Genomic DNA, 25,118 nt, shown 5'->3' with positions numbered 1-25,118 from the left:
CTCTTGGGAAACTAATGCTTTATGAAACACAGCTTGGGAATTGCTGGGGTTATGATCACCTTATTCTTATTCATGACACATTAAGTCAGAAATGCCAAGGAGAAAGTGACTGGTTTCCTTGGCAGCATCTCATAGTGGGTGGCATTACCTTGGAATAGGCCCCGAGTTCAGACTCTGGTCCCTAGATTTGTAGTTCAAGAACACCATTTTCTCATTTCCCCTGAGTTATCTAGCACTATCCAACTAGACTTACAAGAGACTGGCTACTGGGCTGCGGGGCAATCTGGTCATTTAAAAATGTGATAATGTGTCTTTCCAGTCATTCATGGCATCCTTTTCCTAGTAAAATGGTAGCCAAAAAACCTAGTAAGTCACTAGCAATTTTCTTGGTGGGTGTGAAATGAGTGCAGAGTGAATTGGCTGGGGAGATGCCTGATGAACACACCCTGCTTTGCAGCATGGACTAAATACTCTTGTTTGCCAGATGAGAGAGTACTCTAGGTGAACACTGATAATCTCACTCTTCATGTCCCCTGTCCACCTGCACACATGCACACACACACACACACACCCAAGGTCTAGGGCTTTCCTTAGTTATATATTCTCTTGAGAGCATTCCCTAGTTATTTTAATTAGACTTCGGGCTTTCCCAAACTATCTCATCGGCTGGGTTATTTCTAGAGCTAGCTAAGCACCCACATCTAGTGTTGATTTTATTTGTATTAGTTTCACGCTCAGAAGGTAACCTTTTTGTGACCTTATTTCCAAATTCCAGAGGCACCTTATGATAGCTATCTATGTAGTAATTATAGTATTTATCTGTCATGTCAAGCCATTTCTGTATTAATGCTTTCTAACTGTGAAATTTAAATATGTTGTAACAATTTGCTAGAATATGCAGCATGATGTCCTGTGATGCTAAGCTTTGAAATTGTCTTTTAAGGGGAAGGGGGCTTACATTTTGCACGCTTATAGCGACAGCACAGAACACCAAAATTCTTCTCAGGTATGCAGATGGAAAGTGAGAGTTACTCCTGTTTGGTTCTTCGCCAGGCTCTAAGGGATGGAAATAAGCTGGCACAGATGGAAGAAGCACCACTTTTTCCAGGAGAATCAATTAAAGCCATTGGTAAGTTTAGTGTGTATACTTTGGTTATAGAAATCCATAAAATGAAATGGCACTTTATTTTCCAGCACAAGTGATGTATGTGCTGGAGATCAGCCAGACCTATTTAATTGGGGGACAAATAGACTCGATCTATTCATTCTTATTAGTGTCATTGTGACCTAACAGATAGAAAATTATAGAGGATCCTGTTAAGCTCCAATCGAGTATTTGATGGCATTTCCAACAGAAGGGCCTGACTTTGTGATGAACTGGAAGCTGATCAGACACTCAGTGTAATGTCAGTTCACTGCTTTGTTGGGATTCTTCAGTGTAAGAAAAATGTATTGATAGAAGATCCGTATCATATTTTAATAACAGTTTTGAAAACTTGGCAAGGAAATTTTAGTGGCTTATAAGATTCCAAAAAGTACAATTTTAGTGCAAGAAAAAGGCACGTGTTGCTTATGATGGTGATGACATGAGGGCTCCCACAGTCCTCCATGGTGTTTGCTAGGCCTTTCAGGAGGCAGTTAATTGTGCCATGGGTGGATGAGAGGGACAGCTGGGCGTGACCTTTTCATCTTTTCAATTGGTTGAATTGGACAGTCTGGCTCTCTAGGCTGAGTGTTTCCTTTTTCCTTCATGGCTCCCTCCCAAAGATATGTGCTCAGTCTCAGAGTGTGATCATTTGTGTCAAGAATGTTTGAGTAGCTGGGCTCTCCTACCAGAACCTCCAAACAACTGCTACTGCTGCATATCCTAGTCTCTGCCTCTGGACCATGCTTATCCTGTTCTTGTCCTCGGTTTTGAAATTCTTTCTTTCCTTGGGTTCCGGGACTTCATTCTCTTCTGTATGTCCTCTGGCCTCTCTCTTCCTTCTCTGGGTGTGTGTTCTTCTAGCCCTGCTCACATGCTGCTTTCTGAATGATCTGTTTAAAATGCAGAGCTAATTATGTCATATGCCTGCTGCTTTTCCAGACAGTAAACCTCACAGATTTTAAGTGTGTAATGTGAAGAAGGTTTTTTTTTTTCACTTTATTTTTATCTTTATCAGTGGGCCAAAATTAACTTAGAAGAGATTAGAGCTGATCTAGGTTGATTGATCACTTTCTACATCAAAGACACATTTTGAATTAGCAGGGAGTATTATAAAAGCTTGGACTGCAAGCTCACAGTTGTCTTAGTAAGAAGAGAAGGCTTCAGTGGATCCAGGTGTGGTCCCAGTGCTCTATCTCTTCTGTTTGCTTCTCCTTTCACTGTGGAAACAGAGCTCAGAGACAGGGAAGCTCCCACCTGGCTCCATTCCAATCCATTATGGGAAATATCTTAGAGTTAGATGTTAAGAACATCTGCAAGTCCTTAAGCAAATAAGTATGCTTTATGCTCCTCCAGTGGCTTGCAAAGGGTAAGTAAATTAACCTCTGCTTTTAAATAAAATATATTCCTGGAAGCAAAGTGTTAAAATAGGTTATTGTAAAGTATTACCTATGGAGTATTATTTCAGTTTTTCATTGTCAGAATGTGAAGAGTTTTGACAATATATACCTGGGAAACCATCATCACAGTCAAGGTAATGAACATATCCATCACCTCCCAGAAGTTTCCATTTCTTTATGCCCCTTTATAATCCCTCCCTCCTATGCCATTTCCTCCCTCGCCAAGCACTATAGACTAGTTTATATTTTCTAGTGTTTTATAGAAATGTAATCATAGAGTATGTTCTTTTTATTGTCTAGCTTCTTCCAATCAAACAGTGATTTTGATATTCATCCATATCATGGCATAGGTTAACAGTTATTCCTTTTTATTGCTGAATATAATTCCATTATATGGATACATGACAGTTTGCTTATCCATTCATCTGCTGGTGAATATTTGGGTTTCTACTGTTTGGCACTACAAATAAAGCTGCAATGAACGTTAATATGCAAGTCTGTATGGATGTATATTTCCTTTGCTGTTGGGTAAAGACCTAAGGAATGGAGTGGCTGAATCATATGGTAGGTATATAGTTTATTTAAGAAGTTGCTAAGTGTTTTCCAAAGTGGTTGTACGTTGTACCAGTATATGTTCCCACCAGCAGTGTATGAGCATTCCAGTGCTTCCTTTCCAATCTGAATGCTTTTTTTTTTTTTGTGCTTTATTGCTCTTGCTTGAACCTCCAGTATAATGTTAGAAGAGGTAAGAGCAGACATTCTTGTATGGTTCCTAATCTTGGGAAAGCTTTCAATCTTTCATCATTAGCTATGATGTTAGCCTGTAGGTTTTTTTGTGGATGCCCTTTGTCATGTTCAGGAAGTTCCCTTCTATTTCTAGTTTGCTGAGATGGATGTTAGATTTTGTAAAATGCTCTTTCTGTATCTATTGATATAATCATGTGATTTTTCTTCTTTAATATGATAGATTACATCAATTAATTTTTGAATATTAAATCAACCTTGCATTCCCAGGATAAACTCAACTTCCTCATTATACATTAATTTTATATGTTGCTGGTTTTGGTTTATTATTTTTTATTAAAATATTATTTTTCATCAGTATTTATGAGAGATATTGGTCTGAGAGAGATTGGTCTGAGGTTTTCTTGTAATGGCTTTGTCAGATTTTGGTGTCAGAGTAATGCTGGCCTCATAGAATGAATTGAGAATTATTCTCTCTTCCTCAGTTTCCTCCCCCCTTCCTTCCTTCCCCCTTCCTTCCTTCCTCCCCCCTTCCTCCCTTCCTCCCCCCTTCCTCCCTTCCTCCCCCTTCCTCCCTTCCTTCCCCCTTCCTCCCTTTCTCCCTTCCTCCCCGCTTCCTCCCTTCCTCCCCCCTTCCTCCCTTCCTCCCCCTTCCTCCCTTCCTTCCCTTTCCTCTCTTCCTCCCCCCTCCCTTCCTCCCCCCTTCTTTCCTCCCCCTTCTTTTCCCTTCCCCCCTTCCCCACTTCCTTCCCTCCTTCCCTCTTCCTCCCCTCCTTCCCCCCTTCCTCTTCATTTTCTGTCTACTTATATCAAGAACAGTTTATTTCTTCCTTGAATATCTGGTAGAGTTTACCAGTGAAGCCACCTGGGCCTTGAGTTTTCTTTGTGGGAAGGTTTTAACTATAATTTTAATTTCTTTAGTAGTTATAGGAATATTTAGGTTTTTTTTTCCTTTGGTAAGCTTTGGTAGTTTGTCTTTCTAGGAATTTGTCCATTTAATCGTTAAATTATTAGTTATATTTCTTTATTATTCCTTTAATATCTGTAGAATTTGTAGTGACATCACCCTTTCTCATTTCTGATAGTTAATGTTCATGTCTTCTCTCCTTTTTCTCCCCCTCTGGTCAGTCTGGCTAGAGGTTTATCAATTTTATTTATCTACTCAAAGAATTAGTTTTTGGTTTTATTATTTTCTTTGTTTTCTATTTCATTGATTTCCACTTTGATATTTCCTGTCTTCTGCTTACTTTGGGTTTAATTCACTCTTCTTGCAGTCATTGATTTGAGACCTTTGTTCTTTTCTACTATAGGCATTTCTTCCAAGCGCTGCTTTAGCAGCATCTCGCCAATTATGACTTTGTGTTTTTATTTTCATTTAGTTCAAAATGCTTTTGAATTTCCCTTTTTATTTCTTCTTTGACCCTTGTGTTATTTAGGAGTGTGTTGTTTAATTGCCACGTATTTGTGAATTTCCCAAATTTTTTCTTGTTATTGAGTTCTACTTTCATTGTGTTCAGAAAAGATACTTTGTATGACATAAATATTTTTATATTTATCAAGATTTGTATTATGGCCCAGAATATGGTCTGTTTTGGTAAATGCTCTCTGTGTACTGGAAAAGAATGTGTTTTCTGCTGTTGTTAAGTAGTGTTCTGTAAACGTCAGTTAGGTTTTGTCAATGGTGGTGTTGAAGTCTTCTGTGTTCGTTATTCATTTTCTGTCTACTTCTATCAATTATTGAGAGAGGGGTTTTGAAATCTCTGACTATAATTGTGGATGTGTCTGTTCCTCTTTGCAGTTCTACTGGTTTTGCTTCATGTATTTTGAAACTTTGTTATTAGGTACATAAATGTTTAGGATTATTATGTCCTTCTGATGAATTGGCCCCTATATTATTATGAAATGACCTTCTTTAGTCCTGGTAATATGGTTTGCTCTGAAATCTACTTTACCTGATATTATAGACATTACAGCTTTTTTTTAGTTAATATTAACATATATTTTTGAATTGCAAAGGTGTTTTCATCCTTTGAATTTCAAACTATTTGTGTCTTTCTGTTTAAGGTGGGTCTTTTTCAGGCCACATATAGTTGGGTCTTTCTTTTGTATTCAATTTGATAATCTCTGCCTTTTAATTGGGGTGTTTAGACCATTTACATTTTATATAATTAATATAATTAGGTTTAAATCTATCATCTTGATAAGTGTTTTTTCTTTGTCCCATTTGTTGTTTGTTCTCTTTTTCCTCTTTTTTTGGTTGAATTGAGTACTTTATAGGATTCCATTTTATCTCCTATGTTTGCATATTAACTATAATTCTTTGTTTTGTTATTTTACTGATTGCTTTACATCTACTTTCAAATAAGTTTATGCTGCTTCATGTGTAGCATAAGAACTTTATAATAGTAGACATCCACTTGTCCCCTCCCTGCCTTTATGCTATTGTTGTCATGTTTACATATGTTATAAACTCCACAATACATTCTTTTTATTTTTGTTTAAAAAGTCAATTACTTTTTAAGGATAATGATAATAATGCCTTAGTCTCCTATGAAAGCACTTCCTGATCCACTCACTGCCTCAACCTCTCTGACTTCACGTTCCCCTCATTTTCACTATCCCCTTTGATTCAGCCATACTAACCTCTAACAGTGTGATGCTCTCCCCTTCTTCCCTTTCATCTCTCTTTCCCCCTACCCGCTTCCCTGCTGAGTTAAATTGATCCTTTTCTGAGCTTTTATCACTTTGTGTACACATCATTATTATAGCATTTATCAGGCTATAGTATAATGGTGATTTTTCTGTGTAGCATCTCTCATGAGTCATGGACTGCTTATAGGCAGGAACTCTGTCCTGTTATACCTAGAACCCTAACAATAGAGGGCACTCAGTACATGATGAGCTCTAGAAAAGTTTAATGGAATTGTTTGGAGAACTTGGCTGAATGACAACTTTAGTACCTTTCATTATCTCACTTTGACTCATCTGTAGCGATGTATACTCCTGTCATTCCGATGGAATAAAACTTTGGGAAAATCATGAAGATGTGTATTTGTGCTAGATGTGAGCTATTTAATGTTCATGGGAATTAAATACATTGTACACTTTATTGATATTAACAAAAAGAAAATTAAAATTGATAAGCTGATAAGGAATTTGAAACAAGTCTTTTTCCGCTTAATTGATGTGGTTCTACTTTTTGTCATCTGTAAAGTAGTTTCCTTTGGAGGTGTGTTAGAGGACAGCATTTAGCTTTCATTAGTTTTAAGTTGCAGCAATTTATGAAATGGTAGCCTAGGGTCTTCAGAGTTTAATATTTTGAATATGATTAATTTATCACCCAGGGAAAATATTAACTACATGAAAAAATAATGACAAAATGTAACTTATGAGGCCTTTTACTTAAAACCTCATTAAGTAGCAAATCAGAATTTTGTTTAAAAAATTGAAATATATTAGAAGACTGTCCATATGTGTCTTTATTTAAAATAACAATTGCTATAATTCTTTTATTAAATTTAAAATTTCTAGAAAACTGGAATCACAAATATATATATGTTTGGAAACTCATGTTAAGATTTATTAAAGCACAAGTTTATGGCACTGGTTGCTATTTTGGTTTTTTTCTTTCAGTGAAAGATGTCATGTATATCTGCCCATTTATGGGAGCAGTGAGTGGAACCCTGACAGTGACGGACTTTAAGATGTACTTCAAAAGTGTAGAGAGGGTGAGTTTTTAAAAGTGTGTTTTATTTTTAAAAACACTTTGGAACACTAGAAGAAAAAAGTAAAACAATCCCCTAAAATCCCATCACGCTGAGATAGCCAAAGGTTGGGTTTTAAGGTGTGCACATTTGCAAACAGATTTTGTATCTTGGAAAAAAAGGCTGTTAAGGTACCACTTAACTTGAAGGGGAAATTTCATTGTACTCTCAATATATATTTCCTAAAGCATGCTATAGATCAGACTTCAGTGTATTAGCTGGAACAAAGGGGAAATGTGAAGTAAACAAACATGTTTTGTAACCCAGCAAAGACCTAAAATATGAAAACTCAGTTGACTGACATTGATAAGCACTAATATTAATTTTAAACCTAGGATCCACATTTCATCCTTGATGTTCCCCTTGGAGTGATCAGCAGAGTTGAGAAGATTGGAGCACAGAGCCATGGAGATAATTCTTGTGGCATAGAGATCGTGTGTAAGGTATAGTACAAACATCAGTGAAAACTAAAAGGGGGCAATCTGCTCAGAACTCTTTCTGACTCATTCTTCATGGTCTTTGGACAGTAGATTAATTTGTACTGTTAGTAACTCGCATGTTTTCAGGACAGTGACCCCTTCAAATCTCATATCAACAAATTCAAACCATTGTGTAACCCCTTGAAGTAAACCTTTTATTTTCTGTTGAAGTATAGTCATCCTTCAGCATCCATGGGGGATTGGTTCCAGGACCCCCCACCCCTGGCATATGCCAAAATCCACGAATGTTTAAGTCCTTTATATAAAATGGTATAGTGTTTGCATATAGCCTACATACATCCTCCTGTATACTTTAAATAATCTCTAGATTAGTTATAATACTTAATACAATGTAAATGCTATGTAAATAGTTGTTATACTATATTGTTTAGGGAGTAATGACAAGAAAAATGTCTATGCATGCTCAGTACAGATGCAACCATTCATTCTTTTCCAAATATTTTCCATCCATGGTTGTTTGACTCCATGTATGTGGAACCCATGGATACAAAGGGCTATTTTTCTAAATAACCTGGACCTATAACCTAAGTGCTGGCATTGTTTGTTACATCTCAGAGAAATCAAGTGGAAAGCAGAGACCAATACATAGTTATAGTTTTTTGTTTTAAGACTATTCTTCAGAACAGTGGCTGGTCAAAGACTCCCTAAAGGGACAGCAATGTTTTATAAATTCTGTGATTGAAAATGCAACTAAATTTCTTGGCTATCTTGTAATTTTCATCTTGAGCTGTACTTATTTTTGATTTTGTACCCTTCCTCCAATGATTGAAGTAGAAATGTGTGTGATTACTTTAATCATGAAGTCATTTAAGAAACACTCTTACTGATGTTTTATTCCCAATGACTTTACCTCATGTAATACAATTTACTAAAAACCCTACCTGAAGTACCAGGAAAGAGATCTTGCCTGAAGAATCAAGTCCCCTTCAAAATTTTGGGTTTGGATTCCTGCTGATCTATTTGCTTTGATCAGATCTCTGAGGACAGCGCCCTCTGGTTGATAACTAGACTGCACTGGAATCCAGCTTTTCAGAGAACCCTTTGCTCTTCCAGATCATGAATCTCTTGGCTTACTAGACTCACATTAGGCGCTATGTGGCAGTTGTCTCCTTTGGTAAATTCTAGTTGTCCTTCTCAGGCAGGGTTCCACGTGCAGAACGATGGCAAGCAGTTATAGAACTTTAAAGTCATAGGGCTGACTTGATCAGTTCTGCAATTTTGAAGCATGCCATTCCCCTTCCAAATCTTGAGTAGCTTCCCATTATCCTTAGGCTAAAGGAAAAGCTCCTTATCAAGACCCCTTGTGTCTGAGCCTGACTCACTTTCCTTTGCAGCCTCATCTCGAGCTGCCTGCCCTCTTCTCATGCTTGCCATCCCAGTCATGTTGGCTTTCCTGTAGTTGCTCACACTCATTTCATATCCTTTCTTTCCCCCTGCCACACACCAGGATCTTTGCACATGCTCTGTCTTTGCTTGTAATGCTTTTCTTTTTTGGGCAATCCTAAATAGTAAGTCAGCTCACTTAGTTACCAAGGTATATGTGTGTAGCCAGCGTAGTTTGGAGGGAGAGCAAGTCAGGAAATTATGTTGCTTAGGCAGGTGTCCTGTGGCTGTTTTACAAAGATATTTTATGGCTGGGGTGAGCATTTTCTAACAACTCCTTTAAGTGTTTTCTAGCCTAGAATTACTAAGGCCATGCCTGCCAGCCCTCTCATTGCATGCCTAAGAACCTTGCAAGGTATAGGGTTAATTTTTTTAAATAGGTCATACACAATTCAAGAGGTACAAAAGCTGTATATGAAAAAAATAGTCTCCACCCAACACCTAGCCACCCTGTTCCACTCCTTGCAGACACCCACTGTTACCAATTTATAATGTACCCCTCCATAGATACACTAAAGACCATTCATATATATGTGTGTAGTCTTTTTTTGAAAATACATATGGTAGTATATATACTGTTCTCCTTTCTTTTTTTCCTTGACAATACATCTTGGAACTTCTTTATGTCAATACATATAAGAGTTGCTGCTTGTTTTTAACAGCTCTTTAAGATTCCATTAGCTGTACCGTAGTTTACCTAACTGGCCCCTATTGATGGACATTTAGGTTATTTCCATTCTTTTGCTGTTATAAATAATATCACAGGCCGGGCGCGGTGGCTCACGCCTGTAATCCTAGCACTCTGGGAGGCCGAGGTGGGCGGATCGTTTGAGCTCAGGAGTTCGAGACCAGCCTGAGCAAGAGCGAGACCCCACCTCTACTAAAAATAGAAAGAAATTATATGGACAGCTAAAAAATATATATAGAAAAAATTAGCCGGGCATGGTGGCGCATGCCTGTAGTCCCAGCTACTCGGGAGGCTGAGACAGGAGGATCGCTTGAGCTCAGGAGTTTGAGGTTGCTGTGAGCTAGGCTGATGCCACGGCACTCACTCTAGCCTGGGCAACAGAGTGAGACTCTGTCTCAAAAAAAAAAAAAAAAAAAAATAATAATATCACAATAACTTCACTTCTCAAATTGCTTTTGCTTTAGTTTGTTGTCATATTTTCAAATTTCATATAATGTTAAAGAAGAATGAGGTTTTGTGTTTAACAGGGGCATAGATTTTAAAAGGTTGAGGGGTACTTCTCAAAACACTGTCCTGGGAAGAAACCATACCATCAGAGCCGGCCTTAGGGGAATCATTCCTGCTGACTTGTGCTTGGGTTTTTGGCTTTCAGCTTGCATTGGGGGCATTTTAAGAAACTGTGGTCTGGAGAAACAGCATTATATGTCTATTAGGATGTTACTGAAGGCTACAGTCTACATGATACAGAGTCCTTTCTGTGAGTGTGCAGGGGAGAAGCGTCTGCCACGTTTCTATTTCATGGATGGTGTGAATTCTATAACTGACTCTTTGGCAGCTTAAAAAGCACAATTGATTCCGTAGCACACCTTTAGCAAGTAAGTGCATCGGACTTGTTGATACAACTTTTGTGTATGAACCTTATTCTTTTTTCCATCTGATGAATTTTTCTCTACATGTGTCCCCTTTGTTCCAATTTTCTCAATTTCTTTTTTATCTTATTGCAGATATTGTTAAATTGCCTTTTGTTAGTTGGAGCAAGATAGAATATAAAATGAGAAATGAATAAAAATATTTACTGATTTATGGTATGGTATCTGGCTCTTAGGTGCTCAATATATGTTGAGTAAAATGAGTAAAACTGAGTTTTGCTAATTGTTTAACAGGATATGAGGAACTTACGACTTGCTTATAAACAGGAAGAACAGAGTAAACTAGGGATATTTGAAAACCTCAACAAACATGCATTTCCCCTTTCCAATGGGCAGGTAAATACACCAAAGTAAACCTTTTTTTGCATGTATTTGTGGGGGGTGGTTTCCAAAATTTTATGTTTAATTGTTCCTTTTTCAAGGGGTTTTCTTTATCTCTTTTTTTTCCTCTGTTGGTTACTAATATTAGAATATTTGGAATGTTTCAGTTCTGTGTAGTGATTAAGAAAAGCTGCTAATTTGCTGCTTCAAAATTTACACAAAATAGAAATCTTAATACGTTCAGCTCTTATCAGAATTAAAAGCTTTAATATTGAGTATATGATATAAAAAAGAGATACTGACATGTGTTTTGTGGTTTTTATATCCAGGCACTATTTGCATTCAACTATAAAGAAAAATTTCCAATTAATGGCTGGAAAGTTTATGATCCAGTATCTGAATATAAGAGACAGGTAAAGTATGTTGTTTAGCAAACTGAAAATAATAGATTGAGCATCTTTTTCTTTTCTAAAAGGCTACAAATACAGTGGTGGAGAAGAAACTTTGTCAGGCAAGTTGTGCATAGATGTATAACTTCTCCAGCTTGTAGGTTGTCCATCTCCTGGAGGCTGCCTTCTCCCTATGCCAAACCTTCGACTCTGTTACTCTTTGCTCATCCTGTTTCCAGAGGGCAAGTGAGACTCAAGGGCAGGGGTTTAAAAACTAAATCTGCCAGATGGTTTTTATTAGATGTTCTGGTAAAGAGTTGATGAGTAAGAATCCAAACGACTAACTTAAGTTAGAATTGAAGCATATGGTGTGACTACATCAGTGTGATACGGTGTTCCTGGGTCTGAGAACCCTTCAGTGCATTGTCAGCTTCACGTTATTCCAATAAGATCTTATTTTCATGACATTTAACCTTTGTCTCTACCTAGTGATTAAGTATAATGTTTCATAGTATATTTAGTATAATGTTTCGTAGCACTTATTTTAGACATTTGTAAGAAATAGCTGTGTTTCTAAAGGACTTTCAGGTGTGTTTTTAAAAATAACATTAAACTCCTGGGGCATGGACATGCTTGAAGCTCTGACTCAGGTGGGGCAAAGGCAATATATGTAACCTCAACATTTGTACCCCCATAATATGCTGAAATAAAAACAAATCAAGAAAATAAATAAACTAAAAAAAGAATAACACTAAACTCATTCCTTATAGAAAATAGGACAAGAAATATATAGACCTGGGATTCTAGTGTATAATTTTCATCTTTTAGTATGGTTTGGAAATTCTTATGCATCATTGGATTTATAGAAATGTCTGGGAAATGGGTTATACCAGATAAATATATTAACTTCAACAAATTATAAATGGATTTTAGTTGAAAATAAGAAATGGATGTGTTTCATACTTAGTGTGTTTTCAAAGTGTAAAAACATGCTTTCCCCCCTCTTCCTTCCTCTCCAATACCCTGCAGGGCTTGCCAAATGAGAGTTGGAAAATATCCAAAATTAACAGTAATTATGAATTCTGTGACACCTACCCTGCTGTCATTGTTGTGCCAACTAGTGTAAAAGATGATGACCTTTCAAAAGTGGCAGCCTTTCGAGCAAAAGGCAGAGTCCCTGTAAGTAATAAATACTGTCATTTAGATAGAAACACATACTGTGTTAGATCTAATATGGAAAGACGCAAGACTGAAAAGAATCTAGTGAATAAAAATAGAAAGGAGAAAAATAAGCTTTGAAAGCTGAACACATCTTTGCTTCTCAAGAAATACGTAATTACATAAGCAATCTGTTATGTCTCCCTCTTGTATGATTTCCTGTTACTAAGTACAAGGGTAACTTAAGTCATGCTCTCAAAACGTAGTAGAGAATAACAAAGGAGTAGCAAGAAAGAGTCAGCACACTATTGCGTTACCAATTGACATTGCTGTTTTTACCGACTCATCCTAGAGGAGATGCGTCCTTTCTTAGATGCTGAGTGGAATGCTATAACTGCGAGGGAGGAACGCTGTTATGGAAGTAATAGCAGCCAGCAGGGAGTGATGGTTTGGGCCTGGAGTTTGCACCTGCTATAATCTCAGTCACTTGGCCACTGGAGGAGAGTAGGAGTTTTGGTGGCAGAGTTTTAGATTTTATAAGAAACTATATATTCATTTTGTCCTCCCCCTGCCACATATGTTGTTGTTGGGATACAAAGATGTTTTTTAAATTAGGAGATGATAAAACCAGTCAATCAAATAGGCATGGTGCTAGATTTTAGTAACAGTTTGCCTTAGGGTTTGTTTTGCTTAGAATCATAGATTTTTGGAGGTAGAAGGGGATTTTTAGAGCTCACCTAGTCAGACTTGTTTCAACCTGACCAAAACATTGAGTCCCATGGCCAGTATACTCTGTGATTGGCCTGCCCACTCTCACCTTTGACGAGAATATGTAGAAGAGACTGTGCTTGAGAAGGGAACTTGTTTTTCCTACCAAGTAATTAGAGCATGCATTACTTGAAGAACTATACTAATATTTGTTGCTTAAAAACACTAGGTGTTGTCATGGATTCATCCAGAAAGTCAGGCAACGATTACCCGTTGCAGCCAGCCACTTGTGGGTCCCAATGATAAACGCTGCAAAGAGGATGAAAAATACTTACAAACAATAATGGATGCTAATGCACAGTCACACAAACTCGTCATCTTTGATGCTCGACAAAACAGCGTCGCTGATACCAACAAGGTACATTTTCGATAGCATTGCAGGAACATTGGATATTTTCATATGTACTGTCTGTAAATCATTATGTGATTCGACTAACTTGTTGAATTCCTCACCACTGAAGTTAGAACCTTTTGGAGGAGTCCAGAGCTGTTCCTCCCCGGTATATACTCTGTGGGCTATGTTTGGTATTTCATGTGGGTTGGGATGGTGTCTCTGCTTTGCTTCTCCACAATCCTGTCTGTTGAATCAATTAAGCAAAGACCTGGAAAGAGAATTATCATCTCAAGGATTAAGTATTTTAACAAAATAATTGTGAGGTCCTTGTAAGTCCCTTTAAGAAATATAGTGATTACTTGAGTAATCACATACCTGGTCTGAAGCTCTTTTAGAATGGAATCAGACATGTGAAACTGCAAATATACAAAGTTTCCATAAATCACATGGAACACTGGTACTGTGTGTCAGGTGACAACGAGACATGATCCAAACACCTTTGCAAACAGCTCCCATTTGATCTTTGCTGGCTGCAGAGGGTGGTAGGGTCCTTTGTATCTAGCAAAATCTATGAAGTCAAGCCTGAAGTACCTGCTATCCAAATAGGAAAGGCTCTGATTTGAATCATTTCTATTTCCCATCAATGACTTTCTGACTATGTTGCTGCAGGCAGGCATTTGGCAGTTCAGAGGACTTTGCCCTCTTCTCAAGTAATTTCAGGTGTTAGAAAGGTGACAACAGCCCTTACCATCTCAGGCCTACTTGTAAAGTGACACTTGGGTAGCACACATCTAATGAGCACCAACTAGGGGCAAGGTGCTGGGGGAAATTCAAAAACAGACCAGGGAGGTGCTATCTGTAGGAGGTGTAAGCTTGATGAACCGGGTGAGCCGGAGGGGAATGGCTAGCCCTGCATGTGGAGTTGGGTAGGGCTTCACAAAGGAGGTGCCATTTGATCTGGCTTTGCGTGGTCAGTGGCAGAGGTGGGCAGGGCATTCTAAGCAGCATGAGTACCTGTCCAACTGTGTGGCAGTGCATATCATGCACAAGAGTGGCAAGAAGGAAGATGTCTAAGGGCGTGTGGTAATCCTTCTCTCCAGTGTCCCCCTCAGCAGTGCTTGTGAGTCCAACTTTGTTTCTCTTGTCAGCTTGCTCCTTTTCTTTCCTTAATGATTATGCCATCATTGACAACAATCTCCAAAAAGCCAGCCTCTTACCTTTCCCATCTGGCTCTCGGGAGAAGCCATTACCTTCTATAATACTTCAAAGACCAAACAAGCCATCAGATGTGTACTCAGCCATCTTCTCTCAGCACTAGAGTACCTACATGGGCTAGACATTCTACTACGCACTGGGGATAGCTGTGGCTAACTGTTCAGCTTAGTAGGAGAGACACATTGAACAAGTAGCTACACAAAATATCGATGTGGCCTTCTGTATCCTTGAGTGCGGCCTTTTGGTTGAATCCAAATTTTACAGAACAGATCCTTTCATTAAAAGGGGTACAGCAGAGACAGATGAAGCTTTTCTTGCCACCTTTGGTACTTAAAAAAGAACAATCTTGAAATCAGAAGGCCGCAGGTTCCCCACCCCTGCATGATTGCTTCCTTTCTAAAATGGGAATGACAGTATTACCTACTTCCTGGAGTGGATGTGAAGGCTAAATAAGGAAATACTGTAATGGGCCCAGAACAGTGCCTGTCCTTGAGAAAGCACTTGGTATTGACCTCAGAGTGGCCAGCTACATTCTCTTGACCTACATGACATCGCATCCCTGAGTTTCTCTCCCTCTCCAGCCTGGCCTCTCGGTCTCCTTCACTCATTCCTCTTCTCCCTTCCAATCTTTAAATGGTAGTGCTCCTTGAACTTGGTCTGGGGTCCTTTTTGCTGCTCTATACAATCTTCCCCAGGCCATCTGCTCTGATAACATAACTTTAAACACTGTCTATATGCTGAGTTTGATACCACAGTTTCCATCCTGTGCTGATTCTTCCTAAGGTTGAGACTGAATTTCCATCCCATTGTATAGCTGACATCTCCACTTGGCCGTTTCCCAGGTCAAAAACCCTCAGTGTATTGAAACTGGTCAGGATGGCAGGGTGGTGAGACCCCTTGGCTTTGGAATCAGTTACACATGGGTTTTCTTCCAGGTTCTGCTACTTGGTGCTCTGTACAACCTTGAGCCAGTTACTCAACCTCTCTCTAAGTCTCAGGTTCCTCTTCTGCAAAATGGGGGATAGCACCAGTGTCTCCTGTCAAGGGTTGTGTAGGATTAAAATTAAGTGAGCATAATTCACGTAAAGGACTTAGCACAGTGGGGTGGGTACATCCTCAGTATACAGTACACAATGCTGACAAGCCCATCACCCCTGTGGTCAAGGGGGCCGCCCAGGTGTCTGACCTGGAGGGCGAATGGTGATGTCAGTTACTGCGATGGGGAAGATGGGAGAGGAACAGGGCAGGGAGGAAGATGGGAGAGAGTTTCCTGAGGCTGTCATACAAATTACCACAAACGTGGTGGCTTACAACACCAGCAATGTATTCTTTCTCAGTTCTGGAGGCCAGAAGTCCAAAATCTGGCAGAGCTGTGCTCCCTCGAAGGGTTCCAGGGGAGAATCCATTCCTTGCCTCTTCCGGCTTCTGGTGGCTGCCTCAGCATTCCTGGGCTTGTAGCCACATCGCTCTGATCCCTACCTCCATCTTCACGTGGCCCTCTCTTCCTCTGTATGTTTCTGTGTCTCCTCCTGTCTCTTCTAAGGATACTTGTGATGACGTTTAGGGTCCACTCAAGATAATCTGGATTATCTCTTCATCTCAAGATCCTTAATCACATCTGCAAAGACTATTATATTTTTTTCAAATGAGGTCACGTTCTCAGTTGCCAGGGATTTGATGTGGATGTCATTAGCAGGGGGCCACTTTTCAGCCTACCATAGGCTTCGTCAGTAAGTCCCCTTTGCTCCCACGTCTGGTGGATCATTACTGTGTCAGTCTCTCTGCATCTCTGTATCCTTCCTGTCACTGCCATATCCTAGGGAATTACAAACCATGAGAAAAGCTGTATCCATAGAGGCGATCTTCAAAATATTCAACAGGGCAAGGGCGGTTCATTGTCTTTTATTTTATGCAGAAGAGATAGAAGCAGGACACCAAATTGCATGTCTAGAATAATTACAATGTGGCAGTGTATGTGTCTAGAAAACAGATAAGGCCCCATTAGCTTATATATAAGATTGTTATATGCAAATGGAGATAGTTTGACTTCTTCCCTCACAATCTGGATATGTTTCATCTCATCATCTTGCCTGATTTCCTGGCAAGAACCTCTAATACAATGTTGACTCACAGTGGTGAAAGCAGGCATTCTTGTCTGGTTTATAATCTTAGGGGGAAAGCTTTCAATTTTTCACCATTAGGTACGAGATTAACTGGATTTTTCGTACGTGCCCTTTATGAGGGTAAAGGAATTTCCCTTCTATTCCTGGTTTGTTGAGTGTTTTTATTATGAAAGGGTGTTGGATTTTGTCAAAGGCCTTTTCTGCCTCAATTGAGATGATCGTGTGTTTTTTCCCCCATTCTGTTAATGTGGTATAATATATTACATTGGTAGATTTTTGTATGTTGAACCACTGTAGTGGATTGAATGATGTCTCCCCAAAATTCATGCCCACCTGGAACTTCAAAATGTGACCTTATTTGGAAATAGGGCCTATGCAGATGTAATTAATTAAGATGAGACCATAAGATGAGGAGTAGGGTAGGCCCTAAATCCAGTGACTGGTGTCCTTATAAGAAGGCCATGTAGAGACACAGATACACATGGAAGAAAGATGGTGATATGACAATAGAGGCAGAGATTTGAGTGATGCAGCTAGAAGCTGAGGAATGCCAAGGATTCCAGCAACCACCAGAAACCAGGAGAGAAACATGGAATAGATTATTCCCTACGGCCTCCAGAAGGAACCAACCCTGCCAGCACCTTGACCTCAGACTTCCAGCCTCCAGAACTGTGAGAGAATCAATCTGTGGTGTTTTAAGCCCCTCAGTTTGTGGTACTTTTTTTAAACAGCAGTCCTAGGAAGCTAATACAATTTCCTTACGTTCCTGGGATATACCACGTTGGGTCATGGTGTGTAATCCCCTTTATATGCTACTGGATTTGGTTTTCTAGCATTTTGTTGAAGATGTTTGCATCTATTTTCATAAGGGATATTGGTCTGTAGTTTTCCTGTGATGTCTTTGTCTAGTTTTGGTATCAGGGCACACTACTGGCCTCATGGAATGAATTAGGATGTATTCCCTCCTCTCCTATTTTTTGGAAGACCCATCCTCCCTTGCCTGAACTACAGCAGCGGCCCTGTCACTAGTCTCACACCCTGCAATCTACTCTCCACATTATGACCAGAGTGTGATCTTTTTAAAAATTGTATTTAATTTTATTATTATTGTAATTGACAAATAAAATTGCATATATTTACGATGTACAACATGATATTTTGAAATATGTATATGTTGTGGAATGGCTACATCAAGTTAATTAACACTAACATAACCTCCCATACTCATTTTTTGTGGACACTTAAAATCTATTCTCTTAGCAATTTTTTAGTATATACTACATTGTTGTTGACTACGGTCACCATGCTATACAGTGACCTTCGAAGTGTACAGCTCTGCACATCCCTCAGAGCCTTGAGGCACTGATACCCAGATTCCTGAATGGGCCTCTAAAGCCCTCCACCCCTGGGCCCTTTCCGTCCTGTCTCACCACATCTTCCAGGTCCATGTCCCAGCTTCGTGAGGCTCTTTTCAGTTCCTTAAACACATCTCGGTGTCATCTCAGAGATATGTTGAAGTCCTAACTCCTAGTACCTGTGAACATGACTTTATTTCAAAATAGGGTCTTTGAAAATGTAATCAAGTTAGGTTGAGGTCATATTGAATTAGCGTGGGCCCTAATGGTCATAAGAAGAGAAGAAACAGAGCGGAGATGGAGGCAGAGATTAGAGTGATGTGTCTATAAGCTAAGAACGCCTGGGGCTACCAGAACCACAGAGAGCCAAGGAAGGATCCTCCCTGAGGTTTCTGTGGGAGTACAGCCCTGCCAACACCTTGATTTCAGTCTTCAGCCTTCAGATCTGTGAGAGAATACATTTCTGTTGTTTAAGCCACCCAGTTTGTGGTACTTTATTCTGGCAGCCCTAGGAAACTCATACAAGGATATAGGAGGTTTATTAACAGATGAGTTTATTGCTTCTTTTAGTGATCTATGTCTGGTAGCACTAAAAAGAGTAGAAAAGTTAACTCCAGATAAAGTGATGCGTATCTTTTGTTTTTCACAGGCAAAGGGCGGAGGATATGAAAGTGAAAGTGCTTACCCAAATGCAGAACTCGTCTTCTTGGAGATCCACAACATTCACGTGATGAGAGAGTCACTACGTAAATTAAAAGAGATAGTGTACCCTTCGATCGATGAGGCGCGGTGGCTGTCCAACGTGGACGGGACGCATTGGCTGGAATATATAAGGGTAAAGAGGTCCAATATTTCAAGTTCTTTCTGGTTGACTTCTCTCTGTCTATGCCATAAACATCTATATCTCCAAGTGGTTTCTCAGCGTCACAAATAAGTGCCTTTTTGCCGTGTGCATGAGCTTCCATAGTTTCCAGGGGCAGCAGCAGCGTCTGCGTGAAGGGCTTTTGTGACATAGTGAAAAGAGGGGGATAGTGCTTCTCTCCGGTCAGGTTTTAAAGAACTTTGTGGGCCTTTAATAAAAGACCCTATTTACTGTAGTCTTCTTTAGTGTGAGTTTTTATTTTTTTTATAAACATGCTAATGTTTCCTAGTGATTCTCAAGTGATTCCATGGCAATCTCATTTGGTTTATTGACCAGAACTTCCAAAGTTCTCTGCAGAATTATTTTATGCTGTAGTCAGAATTAAACATAGCCTGGTCTAATATGCCTTCTTTTCTGAAGATGCTTCTGGCTGGGGCAGTAAGAATTGCTGATAAAATAGAATCTGGGAAAACCTCCGTGGTGGTACATTGCAGTGACGGTTGGGACCGAACAGCCCAGCTCACGTCTCTGGCTATGCTGATGTTGGACAGTTATTACCGGACCATTAAAGGATTCGAAGCTCTCATAGAAAAGGAGTGGATAAGCTTTGGACATAGGTTTGCACTGGTAAGTTGAGACAGTGAAGTTTGTGCTTGATTGTTTGCTGTGTCATATACGTGCGCACATCACGTGTGATGCACAGAGGTGCACACACACATACGGATGGGCTTTCTCCTGTGTATCGGACCTGAATGGCCATAATAGAATACATGGACTCCGCATTGTATGTTCCTGGTAGGGAGTTTTGGAGGTTTTTTTGTTTTGTTTTTTTAGTATAGTTTTTTAACATAATTGAGATAAAATGTACTTAACATAGAATTAACCATTTTAAAATGCTCAATTCAGTGTCCTTTAGTGCACTGACAATGCTGTATAACCGTCACCTCTGTCTAGTTCCGAAACATATACATTGCCCCAAAAGGAAACGCTGTACCCATCAGGCAGTCCCTCCCTGTGTCCCCTTCCCCTCCAGCTCCTGACAACCGCTAATCTGCTTTCTGTCTCTGTGGAATTTTGCCTTTGCTAGGTACCTCATATAAGTGGAATTATATAATATTTCTCCTCCCATGGCTGGGTTATTTCACTAAGCATAACATTTTCAAGGTTTATCCATGTTGTAACATATATCAAATTTTCATTTTTTGTGGCTGAATAGTATTCCCTGTGTGCATACACCACATTTTGTTTATCCATTCATCTGTTGACGGACACTTGGGTTGTTTTCACCTTGGGCTATTGTGGACAATACTGCTATGAACATTGGTATACAAGTTTTTGCCACAACAAGGAACCACAGATTGGGTGGCTTAAACAACAGAAATTTATTTTCTCACAGTTGTGGAGGTTGAAAGTCCAAGATCAAGGTGCCAGTAGGGTTGATTTCTCCCGAGGCCTCTCTCCTTGGCTTGCAGATGGCCTCCCTCTTGCTGCCTCTTCACAGGGTCTTGCCTCTGTGCGTGCACCTCTGCGGTCTTTCTGTGTGTCCATATGTCCTCATCTCATGAGGTCAGATTGAGCTAGGGCCCCTTTAATGGCCTCATTTTAACTTAGGGCCTTTACAAAGGGGATTATCTCCAAATAGAATCACATTCCTCAGGTACCAGGGGTTAGAACTTCAATTTGCATGGGTACAATTCAGCCTGTAACAACCTGCTTTCAATTTTGGGGGTGGAGAGCCTGAAAGAAGCCCTCCCAGAAGGAGCGGGTGAGTCCACAGCCTCTGAGCTGCGTGCCTTCTGGGAGCTGTTGGCAGATCCCTGGACACCTTCCTTCACCTCTCTTGCCTGATTTCCTCCTCTCGGAAACAGGGTGTTGCGTGGGGGAAATGAGTTTGTCGAGGGCTTAGGACAGTGCCTGGCCCATGCTGGGTAACGAACTCCTTTGTTTCTTCCCCATCGGTAAAAGGTGGGCTCAGTAGGGAAGACAGAGTATGGAATCTTTCCAGATGTTTGCACCTCGCCAGCTCTGAAGATTCAGAGGCCATTCTCTTCTACCTTTTCTCCCCAAACCGTATGTCCTAGGGGAGAGAAAGCTGGCAGGTGCTTTTCCAGAGGGGCGGTGGTAAAGGCTGTCTGTCAGGGCTGACTGGGGGTGCAGGGATCAGGGTGTGCCCACGGTGCTCTGCTCCCACCCCGACCTGCTGATGCTGGGGCTCACCACCAAGGCCACAGTGAGGACAACAGGACCATAAGAGTCACCATGGCCTCAGTTTACTGAGCACCACTATGTGTCTGGCACTGTTACATGCATTATCTTGTTTAATCCTGATAGGCAGGTACTGTCATTGACAGACAGGGGAACTGAGGTTGCAAGAGTATGGGTTATCTGCCCAAGATCACACAGCTAATTAGGGTGGAGCCAGCATTTAAACAGTGATTTCAAGTCTGCAGCCACCCACTTGCTGGGTCCCTGTACTTTCCCTTACCTCAAGTTCTGTGAATGAGCCAGTGCCCGCCCTTGCCCCCCTGCCTCCATCATCTTATGCCATGGACCTTTCTGACTGTTCTTCCCTCTATCCTGCTTCCGTGCCCCCTCCCCTGGATGATTCTCATTGGTAGGGAAATGTGCAATTATACCCTAAAAACCCTCTTAACCCCACAACCCCCTCCAGCTGTCAATTATTTATCTGTTCCTCTTTACAACAAAGCTCCTCAAAACTGTTGTCTGCACTATCATTATTTCCCTCCATCTGGTCTTGGACCTGCTTCAGCCAGGCTTCCTTCTCGCAGTGCCCCCAACTGGTCTTGTCACAGTCACCAATGACTGCCACTTTGCCAAGTCTTTCTCTTATTTGGCCTGAGCATTTGATGATGTTAATTCTTCCTTTCTTCCAAATGCTTTCTTCATTAGGCTTTTGGAGCTCTATAACTTTTTGAATTTCCTCCTACTTTCAGTTCCTCCCTCATCTCCCCAACCTCTTAATGTTGGAGTGCCCCAGGGTCAGTCCTGGGATCATTTTTCTTCTTTGTGCTTAATCCCTTAGCAATGGCAGCCAGTCCTACAACTTGAAATGCATATATTCCAAATCTTTCGACTCCTCTCCATTGCCACTGATGCCTCCTTAATTCAGGCCTCACCATTTCCCTTAGGTAGTCTCCTAAGTAGCCTTTCTGTGACCTATTCCCATCCAATCGGTCGTCCCCGCTGTAGCCAGATCTGATGCTGCCACTCCCCAGTGTGAGTCCCTCAAGGGCCTTTCTGTGGCCCATGGAATTTATGGGCAAACTCCTCAGCATGGCCCTCAAAGTTCTTGGTGATCTAAGGCTCAGCTGTGCCCAGCTACTTATGGCTCCCCTAGTGTCCTCTGCCACATTCCCACTGCTGATAGTAAATTCCTGGCTACCCAGGAAGCAGGTACCTCCCTGTCCTTCAAGGTTTATCTCAAGAGACCTCCTTCATGACTATGACTTTCCCTCCTCATTCCCTCCTCCACCCCATCCTCGACGGCTCACTCATTTCTTTATGCCCCCACTGTACCCACTGCACGCTCAGAAGCCCTTGGAATGCTTCATTGCCCTCATTCTTTACCTGTTTTTTTTGTCTTAACTAAATCACAAATGGATTATTCATCGAGCATACGTACGGTGTCTCATTTATCTTGGTACCCCAGGTGCCTAGCCAAGGACCTGGCCTTTACCAGACACCATGAAGATGCCTGAAATTCCAAGGGCCAGGCATGATGCCTTGCACACACCATAGCAATTCAATGGCTATTTATTAAAGAATGAATTCTAGGGGGCAAGGGCAACATACGTAACCTAAACTTTTGTACCCCCACAATATGCTGAAATAATAATAAAAAAAAGAACGAATTCTAAATTGTGAACTGTCAGTGCAAAACTGTTCCCTAGGTACCTTCATTACTGATGAGCAGGTTCTACAAGTTATTTTACAGAGGGGAAGTACAGAAATAAAGTAACACATGCAGTCGCTATGGAAAACAGTATGACAGTTCCTCAAAAAATTAAACGTAGAATTACCACATGATCTGGCAATTCCACTTATGAGTATATATACTCAAAAGAAGCGAAAGCAGCAGCTCTAACAGATATCTGTACATCAGTGTTCATGGCAGCAGCATTCACAATAGCCCAAAGGTAGAAGCAACCGAAGTGGCCATCGACAGATGAGTGGATAAACTCACTGTGGTCTGTGTATGCAGTCGTGTGTTGTGTCACGATGAGGATCCATTCTGAGAAATGAGTTGTTAGATGATCTTGTTGCTATGCGAACATCACGGAGTACACTTACACAAACCTAGGTGGCGCAGCCTACTGTATACCTAGGCCGTATAGCTGTAGCACAGGAACAATAGGCTACACACCTGTATATCATGTTACTGCACTGAACACTGTAGGCAACTGTAACACAATGGTAAGTGTTTCTGTATCTCAAGACAGCTAAACAGACATGGTACAGGAAAAATACCGTAGTCTTATGGAATCACCATTGTAAATGCAGTCTGTTATTGACCGAAACGTCATTATGTAGTGAATGGCTGTACAATGCAATATTATTCAGTCTTAAAAAGAAATTCTGACACATGCTACAACATGGATGAACCTTGAAAACATTATGCTCAGAGAAATAAACCAGCCACAAAAGAATAAATATTGTATATTTCCACTTATATGAAGAACCCAGAACAATCAGATGCATAGAGGCAGAAAGTAGAATGGTCATTGCCAGGGGCTGTGGGGAGTTGGAACCAGAAGTTAGTCATTAACAGGTGTAGAGTTTCCGTTTGGGAAGGTGAAAAAGTTCTAGAGATGGATGGTGGTGATGGTTGCATTATACCATGAGTGTGCTTAACGCCATTGAACTGCACACTTGAAAATGGCTAAGTTGGTAAATTTTGTTACATATATTTCACCATAATTAAATTTTTTAAAAGGCAATACACTGTTAATTTGAGATGCTAATGTTGATTTGGTCGTTTCCTTGTTTTTGTGTCTTTACAGGTGGCAATTTCATAGATATATTTTGCTCTTTCTATGTGGCGATCATGCTGTATCTTCATAATGTCTTTTTTCTTCATCCTTTTGCTTAGTAGATTATTTGAAGCTTCTCTTAGAATGGTCACTCTTTAGCTATCTCTTTACTTGGGGCATTTTCAGTGTCTATGGCAATCCTGTTTATGTGTTTGAGAATACTATCTTTTACCTTTTAGCATGAATCTATTACTATCTTATAAAATATCAAAAGGTATGAAATAAAATACTTGACTGCCTTGAGCAAGGACCTCACTCCATTACCAGTCAAGATTGAGACTTTGGAGTTGAGTCATGTAAATTGGTTAAAACTTGTAGATTGTTAATCGTTATTTTGATTCTCAGACTTCCTGACATTTCTGAAAAAATGCGAAGAAAAATGTTTTTATACTTGTGGAGAAAATGTTATTCATAATGTGCTTTGAGCTGCAAATCGGCACATACCGTGCCCTTGGTGTGGTGGCTGGTCTTGACCCCACCATTTGAACTAAAAAGTTTGCCAGCCAGTTGCTCATAATTTCTTGATATAAACTATATTAAAGAGAAGTTATAAAATAGTCAACATGTAAAAATACTGTATAGTAAACTGAAATTTTGTGTCCTAAAAGTAATGGAAGTCAATTTAATCCAATGACATTTTCGAGTGCCTTTTATGTACCAGGAATTCTGTGAGGCCTGATGAGATATGATTCTTGCCACCAGGCAATTTAAAGTGACTTTTGAGAGGACAGTAGCAAACATTAAAACATCTAACTTTTTGCTGCTTTTCAGCGAGTGGGCCACGGTAACGACAACCATGCTGACGCCGACCGCTCTCCTATATTTCTTCAGTTTATTGATTGTGTTTGGCAAATGACAAGACAGGTGAGAGATTACAAGTGTATTTCTGACCTATATAGTCTTTGATTTAAATATGTCTTAAAGTTTAAGATTAGATAAACTTTCATTGCTGTTTCATTCAAAATGAATGCATATGTGTAAAATATGACC

The 25,118-nt window shown here is 40.1% G+C and overlaps 1 protein-coding gene across 3 annotated transcripts in view; it reads left to right on the top strand.

Annotated features, from left to right (window-relative positions):
• MTMR1 (myotubularin related protein 1) overlaps positions 1-25,118 on the top strand; it is a 63,312-nt gene that overhangs the window by 24,816 nt on the left and 13,378 nt on the right. For all 3 annotated transcript variants that reach the window (XM_069464101.1, XM_069464099.1, XM_069464100.1), the window contains 10 exons: positions 1,054-1,129; positions 6,922-7,016; positions 7,388-7,495; positions 10,787-10,888; positions 11,203-11,286; positions 12,292-12,441; positions 13,358-13,546; positions 18,865-19,050; positions 19,498-19,704; positions 24,900-24,992. In XM_069464101.1, coding sequence (XP_069320202.1) covers positions 1,054-1,129; positions 6,922-7,016; positions 7,388-7,495; positions 10,787-10,888; positions 11,203-11,286; positions 12,292-12,441; positions 13,358-13,546; positions 18,865-19,050; positions 19,498-19,704; positions 24,900-24,992 — 1,290 coding nt within the window. The remainder of the gene's footprint in view (positions 1-1,053; positions 1,130-6,921; positions 7,017-7,387; positions 7,496-10,786; positions 10,889-11,202; positions 11,287-12,291; positions 12,442-13,357; positions 13,547-18,864; positions 19,051-19,497; positions 19,705-24,899; positions 24,993-25,118) is intronic.

The sequence above is a fragment of the Eulemur rufifrons genome, chromosome 30 (assembly GCF_041146395.1).
Source record: "Eulemur rufifrons isolate Redbay chromosome 30, OSU_ERuf_1, whole genome shotgun sequence".
NCBI classification, from domain to species: Eukaryota; Metazoa; Chordata; class Mammalia; order Primates; family Lemuridae; genus Eulemur; species Eulemur rufifrons.
The sequence above is the reverse complement of the archived record's forward strand: the minus strand, read 5'-3'. Positions and strand labels throughout refer to the sequence as shown.